The 16,609-nt window shown below is 35.6% G+C and overlaps 1 protein-coding gene across 4 annotated transcripts in view; it reads right to left on the bottom strand.

The window, feature by feature from the left end:
* Positions 1–16,609, bottom strand: part of Vps13 (vacuolar protein sorting 13C) — a 1,645,987-nt gene that overhangs the window by 40,978 nt on the left and 1,588,400 nt on the right. For all 4 annotated transcript variants that reach the window (XM_090373229.1, XM_090373247.1, XM_090373239.1 and 1 more), the window contains 3 exons: positions 7,688–7,857; positions 6,416–6,530; positions 300–394 (listed from right to left, as the gene is read on the bottom strand). In XM_090373229.1, the coding sequence (XP_090229355.1) occupies positions 300–394; positions 6,416–6,530; positions 7,688–7,857 (380 nt within the window). The remainder of the gene's footprint in view (positions 1–299; positions 395–6,415; positions 6,531–7,687; positions 7,858–16,609) is intronic.

Genomic DNA, 16,609 nt, shown 5'->3' with positions numbered 1-16,609 from the left:
CATAATTTAGGAATATCTAATCATTTGTGTTAAATTATCAATTGACATATACAAGTTGTAGATGTTGACTGAATTGATTACTAGAACTATACTGAAGTTATTGATCAAGTAATTTTTCATACTTTTTAAGAGTATGGAAGTGGAATGCTATTTAACCTCCTTGGAATTCCATGTTTCTAAAATTACATTCCTCAATCCCTGGTTTCTTTTGTGTTTCCACCTTTGCCATCACAGCATAACTTTTTTTTCATTTTTTTTTTTAAATCTAACATTAATTATAAATTAAATGTTATACTTACTTGTTAGTAATAACTAGGAAAGATTTTTCATCTGCTGCTACAGGAACATGGGCAACATAGTTATCAGTGCTTGCATACTTTCCCTTTTCGACTTCCTAAATATCATACGAACATAAAAATAAAAGCAGATGTTTTAGCATTATTACATGTACTAATGTTAGAATAAAAATATTATTATTTGAAGATATTTCATTATGAAACTTGTTAAAATGCTTATTCTACCAAATACCATCCAATTTCAAAAAAAAAAAAAAAAACCACAAAAAACAAGTTGGTTACTTGAAACATTTATGATTATAGAATTCTGAAAAACGCATCCTAATAAATATTTCTACAGCTAAATTTTTACATTTTTCTGCCATTCTCAAAGTTTGAGAAAGATGTCTGCACACCAAAAAGGAATATGTTGATCCTTAAGGTTTTCTAATAATGCAAAAAATGGTCACTACACTTACACTATTAAGGCTTCTTTAGGAGGAACAGATTTTAAGAATTAAATTTTAAGTTTTCTAAGAATTTTATTTTATTTGGAATCAGTTTGTATTAATTGAATATTTAAGAAGTTTTCATGTTTTTTTAAAGCTTGGTTATTTTTTTTAATTGGATACTTTTTTTAAAAGTAATCCAATAGAATTTCTGAATTAATTAATTTCTTTTGATTAACTTAATTTCATAAATAATTTCCATTTTGCATGTAACATATTATTAGTTTGTCTTACATAAATAATAACAATCATTCCTTATAAGTAGTGAAAGAGCTATGCATATTAATGAGGTATGCATTTCTAAAATGCATACCTCATTCACATTTCTCTAAGCTTTTATTTTATTTTTTTTTTTTATGGAAACTGCAAACATGGGTCACTACAATGCATAGTATTCTAAAATTGTGTACGAATTGTGTAAAACTGTGTATAAGTTAGCAGGCAAACAAATAGTTGCTTTGGTAAAAAATAAGTTGTAGTATTCATTACAGTTATAATCTTAATTTTTATCAGTAGAAGGCAAGGACAGATTTATTGGGTGCATTGGCACAATTGATCTTGGGGTCCCAAAGTCATGGGAAGGCAGAACCAATATACTAATGTTAGTACATAGACTCCTAGACTATTTAAATCAGGAACCTAAAAAGGAAAATAATAAAAACTAATTATATATAGGTAAAAACACACAGAATGTGTATAATGGCAATTTCACCCTCTGTACGTCATCTGGCCCTTTTCAGGTGATCAGATGTCCTTGTTGACATAATGCTGTCCTTCATGACTTTTTGAACACTGGAATCATTTCTCTACTGAAAATGTGGACATGGAGGTTGTCTGACTAAATAAAGAATGGTAAAGGGGAGGAAAAAGGGAAGAAGAAGTGGAAGAACAATTTTTTGGATGAATTGGAGAACTAACTATAAAGGAGATATTTTTGTTTATTCCTACTTTTATTTTCAGATTATATTGCTTAAGAAAATGTTTCCTTGAAGAAATGTTTTCTTAAGAGAATTATAAGAATTATTATAAGAGAATGTTTCCTTAAGAGAATATTTCCATTGGAAATTGGTACAATCATATTTCATGCCTGTTGCATACTAAATAATTTCTCCTGTCCTTAATGAAAATATACTGCTCTACAATATACAAATAATGATATAAAAAAAATGTTTCACCAACCAATGCACAATTCAAAATATACAGTCTAAGTAATAACTCTATTCAAAACAGATGAATAGAGTACTGCTGTATTCATCTCTTTTGCTTTATTCATCATGCCCTTGCATTGGTGGTGTTGGGAGTAATTGAACAAGTGACCACTCTATATATACTGGTCTGTGGAAATGACTTGGAATACATGGTCTACAGAGCTTTGTAAGGAGGCACCTAAAAGGGAGACCTGTGAGGTCTATAAGGCTCTGAAAGGGGGCAGTAAAATGAATTATGATGAAATTTTCAGCTATAAAATATTCCAAAACTAAAAGGAAAAAATTCAAATTATGGGGGAAGAGGTTTAGACTGGATTGCAGAAAGTTTTGTTTTAGCCACAGATGGCTAAGGTAAAGAAAGCCCACATGAGAAGCATGCAAAAGTTCGATGAAATTTACTGGTATAAGTACTTTGCCGTAACGGCATTTGTATTCTTGCTCGCTCGGTAAACAGATGGTGGATGTTATCGGTCTGGAGTAGAAGTTGAATCCCATGGGAGCTTGAAACCCTCCTGAAGTGGAGGGGGGGTAACCTGACTTTTTTCTTTAGAATCACTAATTGAATCACGAACAGAGTCATACTGGAAGTTCTGGCGTCGTAAAAAATATTTGTAACGTAGTTTCACCGGTAAACTTTTTCAAAGTTTGCCGTGCTTTTCGTGTGGACTTCCTTTACCTTTGCTTTTTTTTTCCTTAATAAACAATTTATCCACTAGTCCACCAGTGATTCTAAAGAAAAAAGGTCAGGTTACCCCTCCACTTCGGGAGGATTTCAATCTTCCATGGGATTCAATTTCTACTCGTGACCGATAACACCCACTGTATGTCTACTGAGCGAGCAACAGTACAAATGCCATTACGGCAAAGCACTTTTACCAGTAAATTTATCAAACTTTTGCGTGCTTCTTGTGTGGGCTTTCTTTACCTTTGCCCTACAGATTTGCTAATTGCTGGAACAAGTTACCCAAGTAGATGAGGCTGACAACTTTGGGAAATTTAGAGATCAGCTGAACAGGTATTTGCGTGAGGAGGAAACAATTTATTTTTTATTTAATTAATTTTTTTCCCTTTTTCTTTTTGGCTGGTACAGCTTATAATACTAATACAGCTTTGCTAGTAGTAAAATGAATGTTAACAACTGTATAAATTACAATGTATAATCTTTATATTGTTGAAAGATTAGATAATTTTTCAAGGAAACAGCAAAGCAATATTGCTATTATTGCAAATGCAGCATATCTAACACTTTTGAAACTTTAATGAACATAGTATTTTAAGCATAAAGTTTTTTAATAAATAAATAAATAAAAAGAAAAACTGTTCTTAATTTGAAGGCCATAGTTACATACACAGGAATGATTTGATTAAAATATGCATAATTAACATAATTAAGAACATTTAATTAAACATTTAATTAGTATTGGCAAATGCAAGGAAACAAACATACACAGCATTAGCAAAAAAACAAAAACTTCGCACATCACTGGTACATTCCCTCTAATAATATCTTGCTCTTCCCTAATTTTATTCAGCTGACTGGGCTAGTCAGGTGGGTAAAGTGCCTGTCTGGCAACCCAAAGGTCGCGGGTTCAAATCCCGCCTCGGGATTGGATCAGAGTAAAATGCAAGAACTTTGGGAGGTGCATTATGGCCACAGAAACCGATGTGCCAACAACTAACAAAAAAAAAAAAATTATTCAAACTACTCACTTCCACAATGACAGATGGAAGTTTGTTCTAAAAACTGGCTACCTTCTGGATGAAATCAAATTTCCACATATCTATCTTGAACCATCTTTCCTCAATTTAAATTTGTATTCCATCATATGTTAGCTGAGCTAGAGTAAGGATGCTATCAATATTTAGCTTACTCAATCCATTAAGACCCTTAAACACCTCAATGAGGTCTTCTCTCTTTTTTTTTTTTATTTTTAGCTAATGCTATATAAGCTTACTTCCTTGCATCATTTACCACTACTAATATTCACCAACCATTAAATCTCCACCAAATATTCATAGACTTCCACAGGAAGGCATGCAGCCCCACTTTCCACACACAAATTAATAATAACTATATAATATTGGTGTACCTACACCATAGTTTACCCATAAATTTGTACTACGTATGTAGTGTAAAGGCATTGTTTTAATTGTATCTCATATTGTGGGTACCTTTACAATGAGATAGCTGGTATTGCAATAATTAAAATTTATAATGTTTCTCTAGTAGAGAAGACTACTGTTATTTATTTTCAGTGGATGTATCTACACCGATATTATATAGTTAATTACCTATACCCATAAGAAATTATGCCTTGTGCATTTTGTTTTCTAATACATTATTATTACCTACACCATTTGGCATCTCTCATATTGTGGAAATAACTTTGCAACTGTGATGGCATGTTGCATTACCAGGGTACCTGCCCACCCACTAGCTTTGAAACGATCGGCTGGGTGGTGGTATCCACTGAAAATAAATAACGGTAGTCTTCTCTACTAGAGAAACATTATTTATTTGAAGTAGCGCAATACCAGCTATCTCGCTGTGAAGGCACCCACAATATGAGATACAATTAAAAGATACCTTTACACTACATACATAGTTCAAATTTACGGGTAAACGATGGTGTATCTACACCGATATTAAATAGTTAATTACCTAAACCCATAAGAAATTATGCCTTGTGCATTTTGTTTTCTAATACAAATTAACAATGAAGAAGACGGCCTATTTCGAACGAACAGAGGGGTGAAGTGGAAGTGGTTATTTTTATTTATTTATGTTACTTTTTTTTTTTTTTTTTTTTGGCTGATGCTGCATAAGCTTGCTTTCTTGCATCAAATGCCTCTACTAATGCTAATGCTAATGCTATTATTCTGTTGAGGTGTGCCATCTCCTCTTTTAATACCCGTGCTACTCCTATCGTAAAAGGCGTACTGTTAATGTTAAGTGATAGAGAGTTTGTGACAAACATTGTACCTTGTAGTTTCACTTTCCAACACCAGAACTGAGTAACAGATTTGGTTTTGGTTCTGGTTTAGATCTGAAGATTTTTTTTCTTTTTTTAATTATGAAAGGTCACTACAATGACATATAGTTTGGCATAATTTTGATTACTACCATCTTTAGCAAATGAAAATGGCATTTTTCAGAGCCATCAATGCCATCCTTCTTTCCCTATCTGTGCAATTCTTCTACTGTATTCTTTTGCTATTTCATTATTGGGAAACATATTTTTGAACAAAGCACCAGCAAGATTAGCACAATTCAAGGGAACATTATGTTCTATGTCTGTCTCTCTCTCTCTCACTTTTCTTTTTTTAAAGCCAGCAAGGAATCTTGCTGGCTTTAAAAAATTCATTCAGCACATGTGACATCATCATTGCTGTGAAATTCTACAGCTATTTTTGCATTTATTTTAATGTGCTACATACTTTCCATATGCTTATGTGTTTGCAAATATCTGCTTACATTGCATTTTGTCTCAACTGAAATTATACCTATATAAAGCACACAAAACAAACATGTTATGTTTTCCAGATTTCACAATATATGGAAAATCTTGAAATTTTACATTGTATTTCTTTGACATCACACTGAAAGACATCATCAATTAGTTTCATGTTAGAGAGAATATGAACAAGTTGCATGCTAGAGAGAAGAATATTGTTATCCCACATTCCATTTCTGAAATGTAGACTAGCACGTGCGACAGCTATTTATTAACAAAAATAAGCAGAAATTTGGATAAATTTGAAAAAATTCAAATTTTAACAGGTTTACTATTTTTTTCAAAGAATAAAAAGAATGAAAAACTATATTATGAGCTATGTAATTAGGTTGAGATGGAGAAGGGACCAAATCAAGCCCCCCCCAAAAAATTTCTGGTGTAAACCTAGAGACCTAGCAGCTCCAAGGAAAACTTTGAAGGGGTCAAGAAGGAAGTGAAAAAAGTTGTGTACGCATTTTAGAGTCAAGAAAAAAGGCAGCAGAAATCACTTTTACTGCAATCTAAAAGGAAGGGGGGGGTAAAAGTATTGAGAGAATATTTATAAAATAATTGAGCAAAGAGACTGTATCAGTCACTGCTTTTTGGAAAATCAGGGAACAGAACATATATTACAATGCAATGTTAGCAATATTCAATAAATAACACAAAAACCTTTCCTCAGCTAACAATAAATATTAATTTCAAAATAGGGGACCAAATTTTTATGACAATTGTCTCAGAATTATGCAAAAATTGTCATTAATTCTCATTTTCTACTAAAGGATGAGAAGTAGCAAAATGACAATAAGCAATATCATCACTTATCATTAAGAGCAGATCAAGGATATATCTTGAGGGTAATTTTTATAAATTGAAGTAATGTCTTGTTTTAATTGATCTTCAGTTTTCAGAGGCCTAAGGTAACATACTAATAAAAGTTTATTTCCTTCTGCTTCTTTTCGATGATAAGGTCTAATTATCCCATCACTGCGTATGTAACGAGGAGGACGAAGGCGTTTCACCTCATCTGATAATTCAGTAGCCCTAGAGAAGTGAAATAAAAATACAGATAACCAATCAGATACATGACATATTAAAATTATATCTGATATATATTTTTTAATTAATAATTAAAAGCCTGAAATTCACACTTTTACCACTGCAAATTGGTAAAAGTCTGAAATTTCTATCATCTTGTTTCTGTGCCTGGGTAATGTATTCTCTATATCAGGAACTCCAAATATAGTGAATACATTACCCAGGCACGGAAACAAGATATTTTAAACAAGTATTTACCCATAAAATTAAAAAATGTTAATGCACCAGAAAATTATCATTGCTTCCCCCTCTATGCACAGTTCAATTATCACAATTCTTGAAAGATTTCCTGGTTCATTCACTTTACCAATTTTTAAACAAGGGCATGAGGGTATATCTCCTATCTCCTACAAAGTTGTGTGTTATATATGTACTATATTTTAAATATAGGTGTCTATATCCCCCACCACACAAGGGCATGGAGGGTAAGAGACATATTCTCCCTATTCCCTTGTTTAAAATTTGGAAAGTGACTGAACCATTTATGTGAAAATATTTTGTTATTTTTGACTTTTACCAAAAAAAATTAGTTTAAGATATGTATATTTACACACACACACGAACTATAATCTTTCTTGCTCTACTACTTTTATACAGTGAAAAATACTTCTTTAATTTCTGTAAAATAAAAAAACTTCACTAATTCTGACTGCTACTTTGGACTCTATAATTCAGACTACCTTCTTTTTATTATGTATGTATTTTATTTATGCAGAAAAGATTTTTTTCCTAAATAAGAATTTAATGATATTTACAAATCTTTTACAGAACAGTTCAAGAATGGAAAAATTAAACACAAATGAAAACATTAAGGCACTGCTATTGTTACAAATGCACATATACATATTTCTGCTGAAACTTTATCAAGTGAGGATGGCAATATCAATAACCATAGAACAGAAAGCAGGTACTGCTTTCTGTTCTGTGGTCATTCATTTCATGTCTCCTAAGTCTTTATTCAAAAAGTGTTTCATTTGAATGACCTCTATACATAAACTTATTAAACAAGTTATACATATAACTTGTATTATGAGTTTGTATTTTACTACATCTGATATGAATTTTTAAATTAATAATTATAAACAAAACATAATATAAAATACCTTTTTACAGCATCTAAAGAACCACTAGCAAAATCTACAGCTCCAGCTGTGGGTCTAGTTACTACTCCAATTAAACCTTTCCCCATTCCTTTAAGGAATCCTTCAACGCCTTCTTCTCTTGCTCCTTCAATTGGTTTTGTCACTATTCCTGTAACACCCTCAAACACTCCCTAGAAAATTAAAGGGAAGATGCATAAAATGATATATATGATAAAAAAAAAAAAAAAAAAAAAACTATCGAATTTGATTATTCTTGCATCTCTCTCTCTCTCTCACACTCACTCACACAATGAAAGAGTTACTCTAATCATGGTGGCACGTTTTTATTTTAGCTAAACAGTTTGTAATCACTAGCCAGAAAGAATAAGCGCCTGAACAAATCATATATAGATGACATCACTACCAATAACTGCAGATTTTTAAGATTTGATTTTTTCCCTCCAAAAAAATGTATTCATTTCAATTTGGTGCAAAACACTTTCTATGATAGCATCATTGGATTATGACTTGGTTCTCTAAATATGATTATATTTAAGTTAAAATTAATAATTAAATTAAGAACAATAGTCTTAATAGCTGATGAGAGAAAGCCTGCTGGCCACCAAATAAGTCCCGCAATTTGCAAAATTTATTTCAAAAACCACACAACTTCTGCTATAAAATATTAAAACAAATAGTAACTAAAAAGCCAAAAGTAACAGATATCACTCTACAAACACCTGGGAAAAGTTTGTCATGACTGTTCAGTTAGCCATTAAAATCAAATAAACTGTCCAGTCGGTTTTTAATTTCCAAAACAATGCAGACAATACAGCTGAGGGATGATACTTTCCAACAAATCAGAAAGCAATAAACATTTATTTTCAAAGAAAATAAATGTACAGGATGGTAACCCCATTGTTAGTAAAATGTCCACCAGTGTTTTCTTATTTCTTGCTTTCCTGATATCAGTACACAAAATAATATGAATTACACATGAATAATTTAACTAAACATTAATACTTTATTTTAGTGACTTTTGCTTAATTTTCAATTAAAATTATTGTAATGGCTATTTTACATATTCAATGTGAACAGCTGAGATGGAAACTTCATGTATATACTTTACGAATTCAGTGTGCTGAAATGAAAAGAATATTTGGATGACATTTATGAAAGTACACAAGACTTGCTCAGATGTTTTTATCACCTTTGTAACTAGCAATTTGAATGATGCAAACTTCTGAAAAATAAGATGCCAAAAAATCAAACAGCATAGAACAGAAATTATATAAAGAATTCATCCACTGAAGTGCTCATCTCATCAGAAACCAGAAGGCTTAGTAAAAAAAAAAAAAAAAAAACACAACAAAAACACAAAGACTGTTTTATTTTAATAACATTATAAAATAAAGAAATTTATTGCATATGCAAACATCAGAAGGAAGAGAATGAACCACAAATGTAGGAAAGCTTTAGTAACAGTGTTGACAGATAACAGATGAGAATTCTTTTAGTCCTGATAGTACCATTGGTCCAGATACATAACCAGTATCAGGAACTAGATGACTGTGTGATCTCTGAAAATGGATTGGCAGAGAAGTTGTCATTAATGAATGAATGAATGTAAAACAGGCATGAGAAGCTCATAGAATTTAATTAATTAGTGATATTAGAAGCAACAGCAGGACAGATTGCCAAACTTCTATCTCTCATAATATGTACATATCTGGATTCACATGCAGTTTCAGCAAACTGGAAATGTGCAGATATATCTTCAGTTTATAAATAGCTCTAAGGATAAAAGAGATAATTACAGGCCTGTAAGTTTAATCTTGGTGGCAGGGAAATCGTGGAATCTATGATTATGGACATACTCTATCATCTGGACAGGAATGGAATAATACAAGAAATAAAAACACGAGGTTATCACAAAAGAATTGGATGTAGAACAATTTTGACATAGTATATTTAGATTTTTGTAAGGCTTCTGACAGTGGCATATTCAGGGGGAGCGGAGGGGGAATATGTTCCCTTATCCATGTGTATAAGTGTTCCTAGGTATATCTGAAAAAACACTCAAAAACCTGGTCATTCCCCTCCTCCTCATCCTTTAGATGATACCTGGATACGGCACTGGCTTCTGATACCATGTCATATAAATCCCTTTTGTATAAATTGGAAAACTGTGCATTGAGTAGGAAGTACTATGATGGATAATAAGTTAGTTAAATTATAAGAGATAATGAATGGCTACTACTCAGAGTGGACCAGGGTCACAGTTGCAGTTTCACAGGTTCATTTCTTTGTCCCTTGTTTCTGATATTTATTGACATTTGTTAATGACATTAATGAAGGCATAACTTGGTGGAGTTGAATTAAAAACAGTAGAAGAAGAAAGGGTCTGGGAGTTATGATACAGGCAGTTATGAAGTTTTCTGAACAGTGTAAACAGGCAGCCAGGAAAGCCCATGGTGTCCAATTGATGATTTATCGAATGTTATCCTGTAAAAATAGGAAGGTCATAATCCCACTATATAAGGCAATCATAAGACCACATTTGGAATACAGTGTTCAAGTATGGAGACCTCATCTGAAAAAAGATTGAGCTAATTGATAGGGTCCAAAGGCAAGCAACTCAAAGGATGACCATATGAGGAAAGATTGATAATGTGGGCTACAGAGCTTGGCAACAAGGTACCTCAGAGGTGACTTGATTGAGGTTTATAAGGCTCTGAGCAGGATTAGTAATATGAATGAGGGTGGAATTTTCACTGTTATAAGGAATTCCAGAACTAGGGACAATAAATTCAAATTACAAAGGAGCTGAGGTTTAGATTAGATCATAGAAAATTTTCATTTAGCCAGTGAGGCATTGATTGTTGGAACAAGTTGCCCTGGTAGGTAGTTGAGGCTGACAGTTTGAATAAATTCAAAGGTTAACTGGACAGTTACCTGCATGAGAAGGGAAGCATATAATTTCTAATTTCTTATCTATTTGGGACACCAAATAGATAAGAAATTAGAAATTATATGCTTCCCCACCGTGCAACAAAAGCTTGTGGCTTCCTTGCACCATATGGCTAATGCTATTACTATTACAATAACAGCCTTGATGTCAAAGTTCTAATAGTAGAAAGGGTGGAAGGGTTATAAATGATAGAAACTATACGTTGCTTCAGTAAAGCTTCGATAAAATATTTGGATATTATTCGATTCAGAAAAGTTTTAATAATTTATTTGGTTGAATCTGAAAAATGGCAGCTAAAATACAATATTGGAAAATGTATGTAAACATTGAAACAATAATAATCCAGATTAATTTATTAATTGGGCAATAACAAATTTCAGACAATTAACAACAAAAAAAGACTTAGGAATAACTGGGAAATTATGAAAGTATAATATGAATTTCTCTCAAAAGTGCAGACAGGCTGGCACAGACTGTATGTGGCATTTTATCTTGCAGGGAGGAAGAATGAAGTGGGGTAAAATTCCATCTTATAAAGCCTTGGTTGAGACACATCTTCAGAATTATACACCGATGAGCCAAAACGTTATAACCAACTACCTAATTTGATGTTGGTCCTCAAGTGCAGCCAAAACATCTCGTACCCGGCAAGCCATGGATGCTACAAGATTTCTAAATGTGTCTTGTGGTATTTGGTACCAACATGTAACCAGAAGATCCTTTAACTCCTGTAAGGTCTGTGGTTGAAATGCCACAGGTCGGAGTTGCTGTTCTAACACAAACCACAGATGCTCAATGGAATTGATGGCTGAAGAATTTGAAGGCTAGGGCAATACCTGGAAGTTTTCCTCAAGTTCCACGAACCAGTCTTGAACAATCCGGGCGGTGTGGCATGGTACATTATTCTGCTGAAAGGCGCACTGCCAGAGGGAAAGACTATTGCCATGAAAGGTTGTACCTTGTCAGCAATGATGTTTAGATAAGTGGTAGACAGAGTGCCCAGCACATGGTTGACTGGACCGAGGGTATCCCAGCAGAACATTGCCAAAAGCATGACACCGCCGCCACCAGCAGCTTGTTTTTGTCCAATGGTGCATCCAGGCATCATCAGTTCCGCAGGTAAACGACACACACGTACCTGGCCGTCCACATGGTGCAACAGGAAACGTGATTCATCAGACCAGACGACCTTCTTCCAATCACTCAAGATCCATTTTCAATGCTCGCATGCTCAGGTGCTGTCGCCAGTGAACCGTGGTTAGCATGGACACTTGGAGCAGCCTGTGGCTACGCAGCCCCATTATCAGCAGGGTTCGATGTACTGTGTGTTGTGACACATTACTCCCATCACCAGCATTCCAATTACTAGCGAGTTGAGCCACAGTCGCCCTTCTGTTGCAAAGTACCATCCAGGAGAGCATTTGCTCACCTTGAGCATCAATGAACCATGGTCGTCCAACACTTTGCCACCGGTTTGTGGGTTTACCCTCCTCGGACCACCTTTGGTAGGTACAAACCACGGCTGACTGTGAAGTCAGCCGTGGTTAGTACCCCAGCCGTGCCGTGCCGTGCCGTTTCGGATATGTTCTGACCCAGTCGTCTGGCCATTACAGTTTGCCTTTATTATACTTGTTTAAGTCCGCTGCCTTTCCTATCTAAAGAACAAGAGTAATACTGATTAACGGAGCTCAGTATCAGGTGTTTTTTTTATACTGTGTTCCGGTCTGCGCATGCGCCGTAGTTCACCTGCAGTTGCTTCGATTTGCATAATGGCAAACGGGTCATAATATTTTGGCTCATCAGTGTATTCCCTTCCCCACCTCCTCCATCATGGAAGAGGTGGGGAAGGGAATCTTATGACTGATGACTTTTGAGGTTATGATGGCCATCATGGCGAGATCCAATCTTCCTTACATTTCAAGGGTACAGCTCTAAAATGACGTTTGCAGGCCTGCCACTAGTTAGTTCACTGGACCGAACCTATTGGTAACTCTTTAGGAGGCTTCCGGATCAGCTAGTGTATAATTTTGCTACCTCTACTCTGCCAGATAGTGACGGGAGGGAGTCCCAGTTGTGTGTATACGGGGGACATTGTCGAGGCCACGTTATGTCAAGGTTTGTTTTGTTTGTTGTTATTTGGTTTTTAGGAGCATTAGCAACTAAGGCCATAGTTGCTCTGGGGATATGCGGTGCTTATTCCCTGACCTTTCTGCATCCTCTGTATTTGGTGGTCAAGGGGCTCGAACCCCGGTCTAATCAAGAATCCATACTCTCCAAGTATTTGTCTAGTTCTTCCTTGAATTTATTCAATCCATCCACTTTCACAACAACAAATGGAAGCTATTCCAACAGCCACCTGCTGGCTGAAGGCAAACTTACATGTATCTATATTGCAACCATCCTCTCAGCTTGAATTTATGTCCCCTCATGTGCGTGTGTGTGTGTGTGTGTGTGTGTGTGTGTGTGGTCTCAGCAAGTGGAAGAATGCCATTAACATTCAGCTTACTTAATCCAATCAAGGCTTTAAATACCTCACTCAGATTGCCTTGCAGGGGCCTAGTCTTGAGATGCTTCAATTTGCACAATTTGCAGAACTGAAGCCTTTCTAGGTATGAGCATCCTTTTGTCCGTTCACCAGTCTGGTTGCTCTTCTCTGCACTTGTTCCAGCAGTTCTACATCCTTCCTAAAGTGAAGCTTCCAGACCTGTATACAGTATTCAAGATGCTGCCTAACCATGGCCTCATACAAATGGATAGTTGCTTCCTTATCACTGGTAGCAAAGTTTCTGTATATCATCAACAAAACCCCATGAGCTGTCCTGGCAGCAGTTTGCACTGCTCAGAGAATTTTCATGTTTGACTGCACAATTACCCCAGGTCTTTTTCATTCTACACTGCCCTGAGTGTAGTACCACGCAGTTGATCAGTTACTCTGGGGTTACTACTACTATCCATGTGCAGTACCTTCCATCTGTCAATGTTGAACTTCAACTGCCAGTACTCAGCCCATCAATCTAATTTTCCTAGCTCTTGTTGCAGTAGCTCACCCTGATTACTGTTGTTAACTACCCTGGCAACCTTTGTATCATCTGCAAACTTAGACATTAAGCCTGACATACCTTCATCAATATCACTGATAAATACTGAAAACAACAGTGGGCTCAGCACTGAACCATGGGAAATAACACTAGTCCACGAAGAGCAGTGCCCACTGATAACTACTCTGTCTTCTTCCATCCCTTTATCCATAGCAGTAACTTGCCCTTAATACCACATCGCTCTAGTTTGAACGGCAGTTTTATGTGCAACAGTATCAAAAGACTTCCTCAAATCCAATTATACAGGGTGTCTCAGAAATACACGGCATAACTTCAGGAATGAGTTCCTCATATGTAGAAAAGAAAAATATTTTATATCAACGTAGTTCTGGAAATGCTTGGTTCCCGAGTTATTAACCAGAATGTCTTATCTCCTGTAGGTGATTTCCTTCATCACAAGGTACTGACAGAATCTGGTGGTTTTCCATTCCGACCATGTACTCAAATCAGGAGCAAGCAGATATGCACTTTACGGTTGGTGGACGGCAATGCTCTGGAGGCTCGTCATTCGTATCACGAAAGGTTCCCAGAACGAAGATGTCCAGACAGGAAAACGTTTGAAGGTATCCACCACCACCTTTGTGAACATGGGACCTTTACACCTCGTGCTGCCTACAGAGGATGACCAAGATCTACGACTCCTGAAGTAGAGGGGTGGACCAACTGCCTGGCCTCCACGCTCAACAGATTTAAACCCACAGATTTCTTCTTGTGGAGCCATTTAAAGTCATTGGTGTATTTGACTCCGGTAGCTGATGTGGAAACTCTCCGCAATCGAATTGTGGCAGGTTGTGAGACAATACAAAACATGCCAGGAATCTGGCATCTTCGCGAGTCAATGAGACGTTGACGTGAGGCCTGTATTCAGAAGATGGACATTTTGGCCAATTACTATAAGGTGATGTGAACAGTTAAGTGTCATAGACAGACCTTCAAAACTCGGAAACCAAGCATTTCTGGAACTATGTTGATATAAAATATTTTTATTGTCTACATACGAGGAACTGATTCCTGAAGTTTATGCCGTGTATTTTTGAGACACCCTGTATATGATGTCAAAATTATGTTATTGCCTCTGTTGGTCACTGCATCATAGTAACCTATTAGATTGGATAGGTTACTATGATAGGTTGCTGGATAGGTTACTACAAATCCATGCTGTGATTGCAGTATAATTGCATGCCTGTCCAGATGGTCCCAAATAACTTTTTTAATCAGTGATTCCATTATTTTCCCTGTAACAGACAACAGGTGTTGTATTATGTCACCTTTTGATCCCCTTTATGAATTAGAGATACATTTTCACATCTCCAGTCCATAGGGGCCTCCCCAAGTCCAAGGATGCTCTCATAATTATGACTAAGGGTTTGCTTACCTCCTTTACTGCCTCCCTTAATATAACTGGATAGATTCCATCCACCCTAGGTGCCTTTTTTATGTTTATCTTCAGCAATTTCTCCTCCACTTTTCTTTCAGTTATCACAAAGTCATTTAGCTCCTCATTATAGATTGATAAATCTTCTGGCATCCCCTTCCCCAAAGAATTCCTCACTCATATGTGAATGCAGATGCAAAATACCTATTGAATTTGTCAACAACCTGAGAACTCGTCAACAGTAAAGCCATAGACATCAAGTGGCCCAATATGATTCAATCCCTTCCTTTTACTGTTAATATAAGCATAGAAGCCGTTGCTGTTTTTATTTGTATTCTTTGCCAGAGAGTTCTCATAATCTGCCTTAACTTGCCTAACCTCCTTTGTGACTTGATTACAAACTAATTTATATCTACCATAACCTTCTGTATCACCTGATAATTTATAAGCATCCCATGCACTTTTCTTCTCTGCCACATGTCTCAATAGTTCATCTAATGTGCATCTAGGTCTAAGCCTTGTATTTCTTTGTTGGTATGAAAAGTCTAGTAGCTTCTTTGATTACTTCCCTTAATACTTGTAACAGATTAATATCATAAAGCAGGGTGTACTGTATTGTATAGCTACACACGTGGTTTGAAATGCAATATTCACGAATGTTTAACATTGATTTTTTGCAATTAATGTTCATATTTTTGATTTTGCTGATACTTGGGAGAAAAAAAAAACTTGTAAACCCAGAACCTCGTAAAGCGAGAACTGCCTGTATCTTATTTTTTAAAATTTAGAAACATTTGAAATCACTAACTGCAAAGGGGATGAGAATATCTCAACAAGCCCTGTGCACTTTCAAAAGCACTATAGGTAAAATAAATACATTAATAATTCCTGCATATATTCTCCCTTTGTGTAACACATAGGGAGAATAGAAATTGCAATGTAGTTGCTGCAGTCTGCCTTATTCTGTTATTTTGTATAAATTAATTACAAAACTATCATGAAGACAGCTTACTTAGTCCCATTATGTTGAGAATCCTACTGATTACAATTTCTCTCTCTCTCTCTCTCTCTCTCTCTCTCTCTCTCTCTCTCTCTCTCTCTCTCTCTCTCTCTCTCTCTCTTTTTTTCAGTATAATACCAAAAGTGCCATACTGTTATATGCATCTTTCTCACACTGATGGTGATATAACATGGTCAAACAATATTAACACAAATAAAAACAATGTTTCAAATTATTTGATAATTAACATTATCTTGGCATTATAATTCTGTTTTTTTTCTATCCGAAGGATGCCGTGTTCCTTACTGAGACACCAAGAAGCAAGGCGCCTCCGTAGCCAGGTGGGAAGGAGCAGCAGTGCGTAGCACACGCTTCTTGATTAGACAGGGGTTCGAACCCGTCACCACCAAATACGGAGGATGCGGAAAGGTCTGGGAATGACCACCGCATATCCCGGAGCAATATGGCCTTAGTTGCTAATGCTCCTAAAAACCAAATA

The sequence above is a fragment of the Mastigoproctus giganteus genome, chromosome 1 (assembly GCF_048544385.1).
Source record: "Mastigoproctus giganteus isolate SK-2022 chromosome 1, ASM4854438v1, whole genome shotgun sequence".
NCBI lineage: Eukaryota > Metazoa > Arthropoda > Arachnida > Uropygi > Thelyphonidae > Mastigoproctus > Mastigoproctus giganteus.
This window is presented reverse-complemented; position numbering and strand designations above follow the sequence as displayed.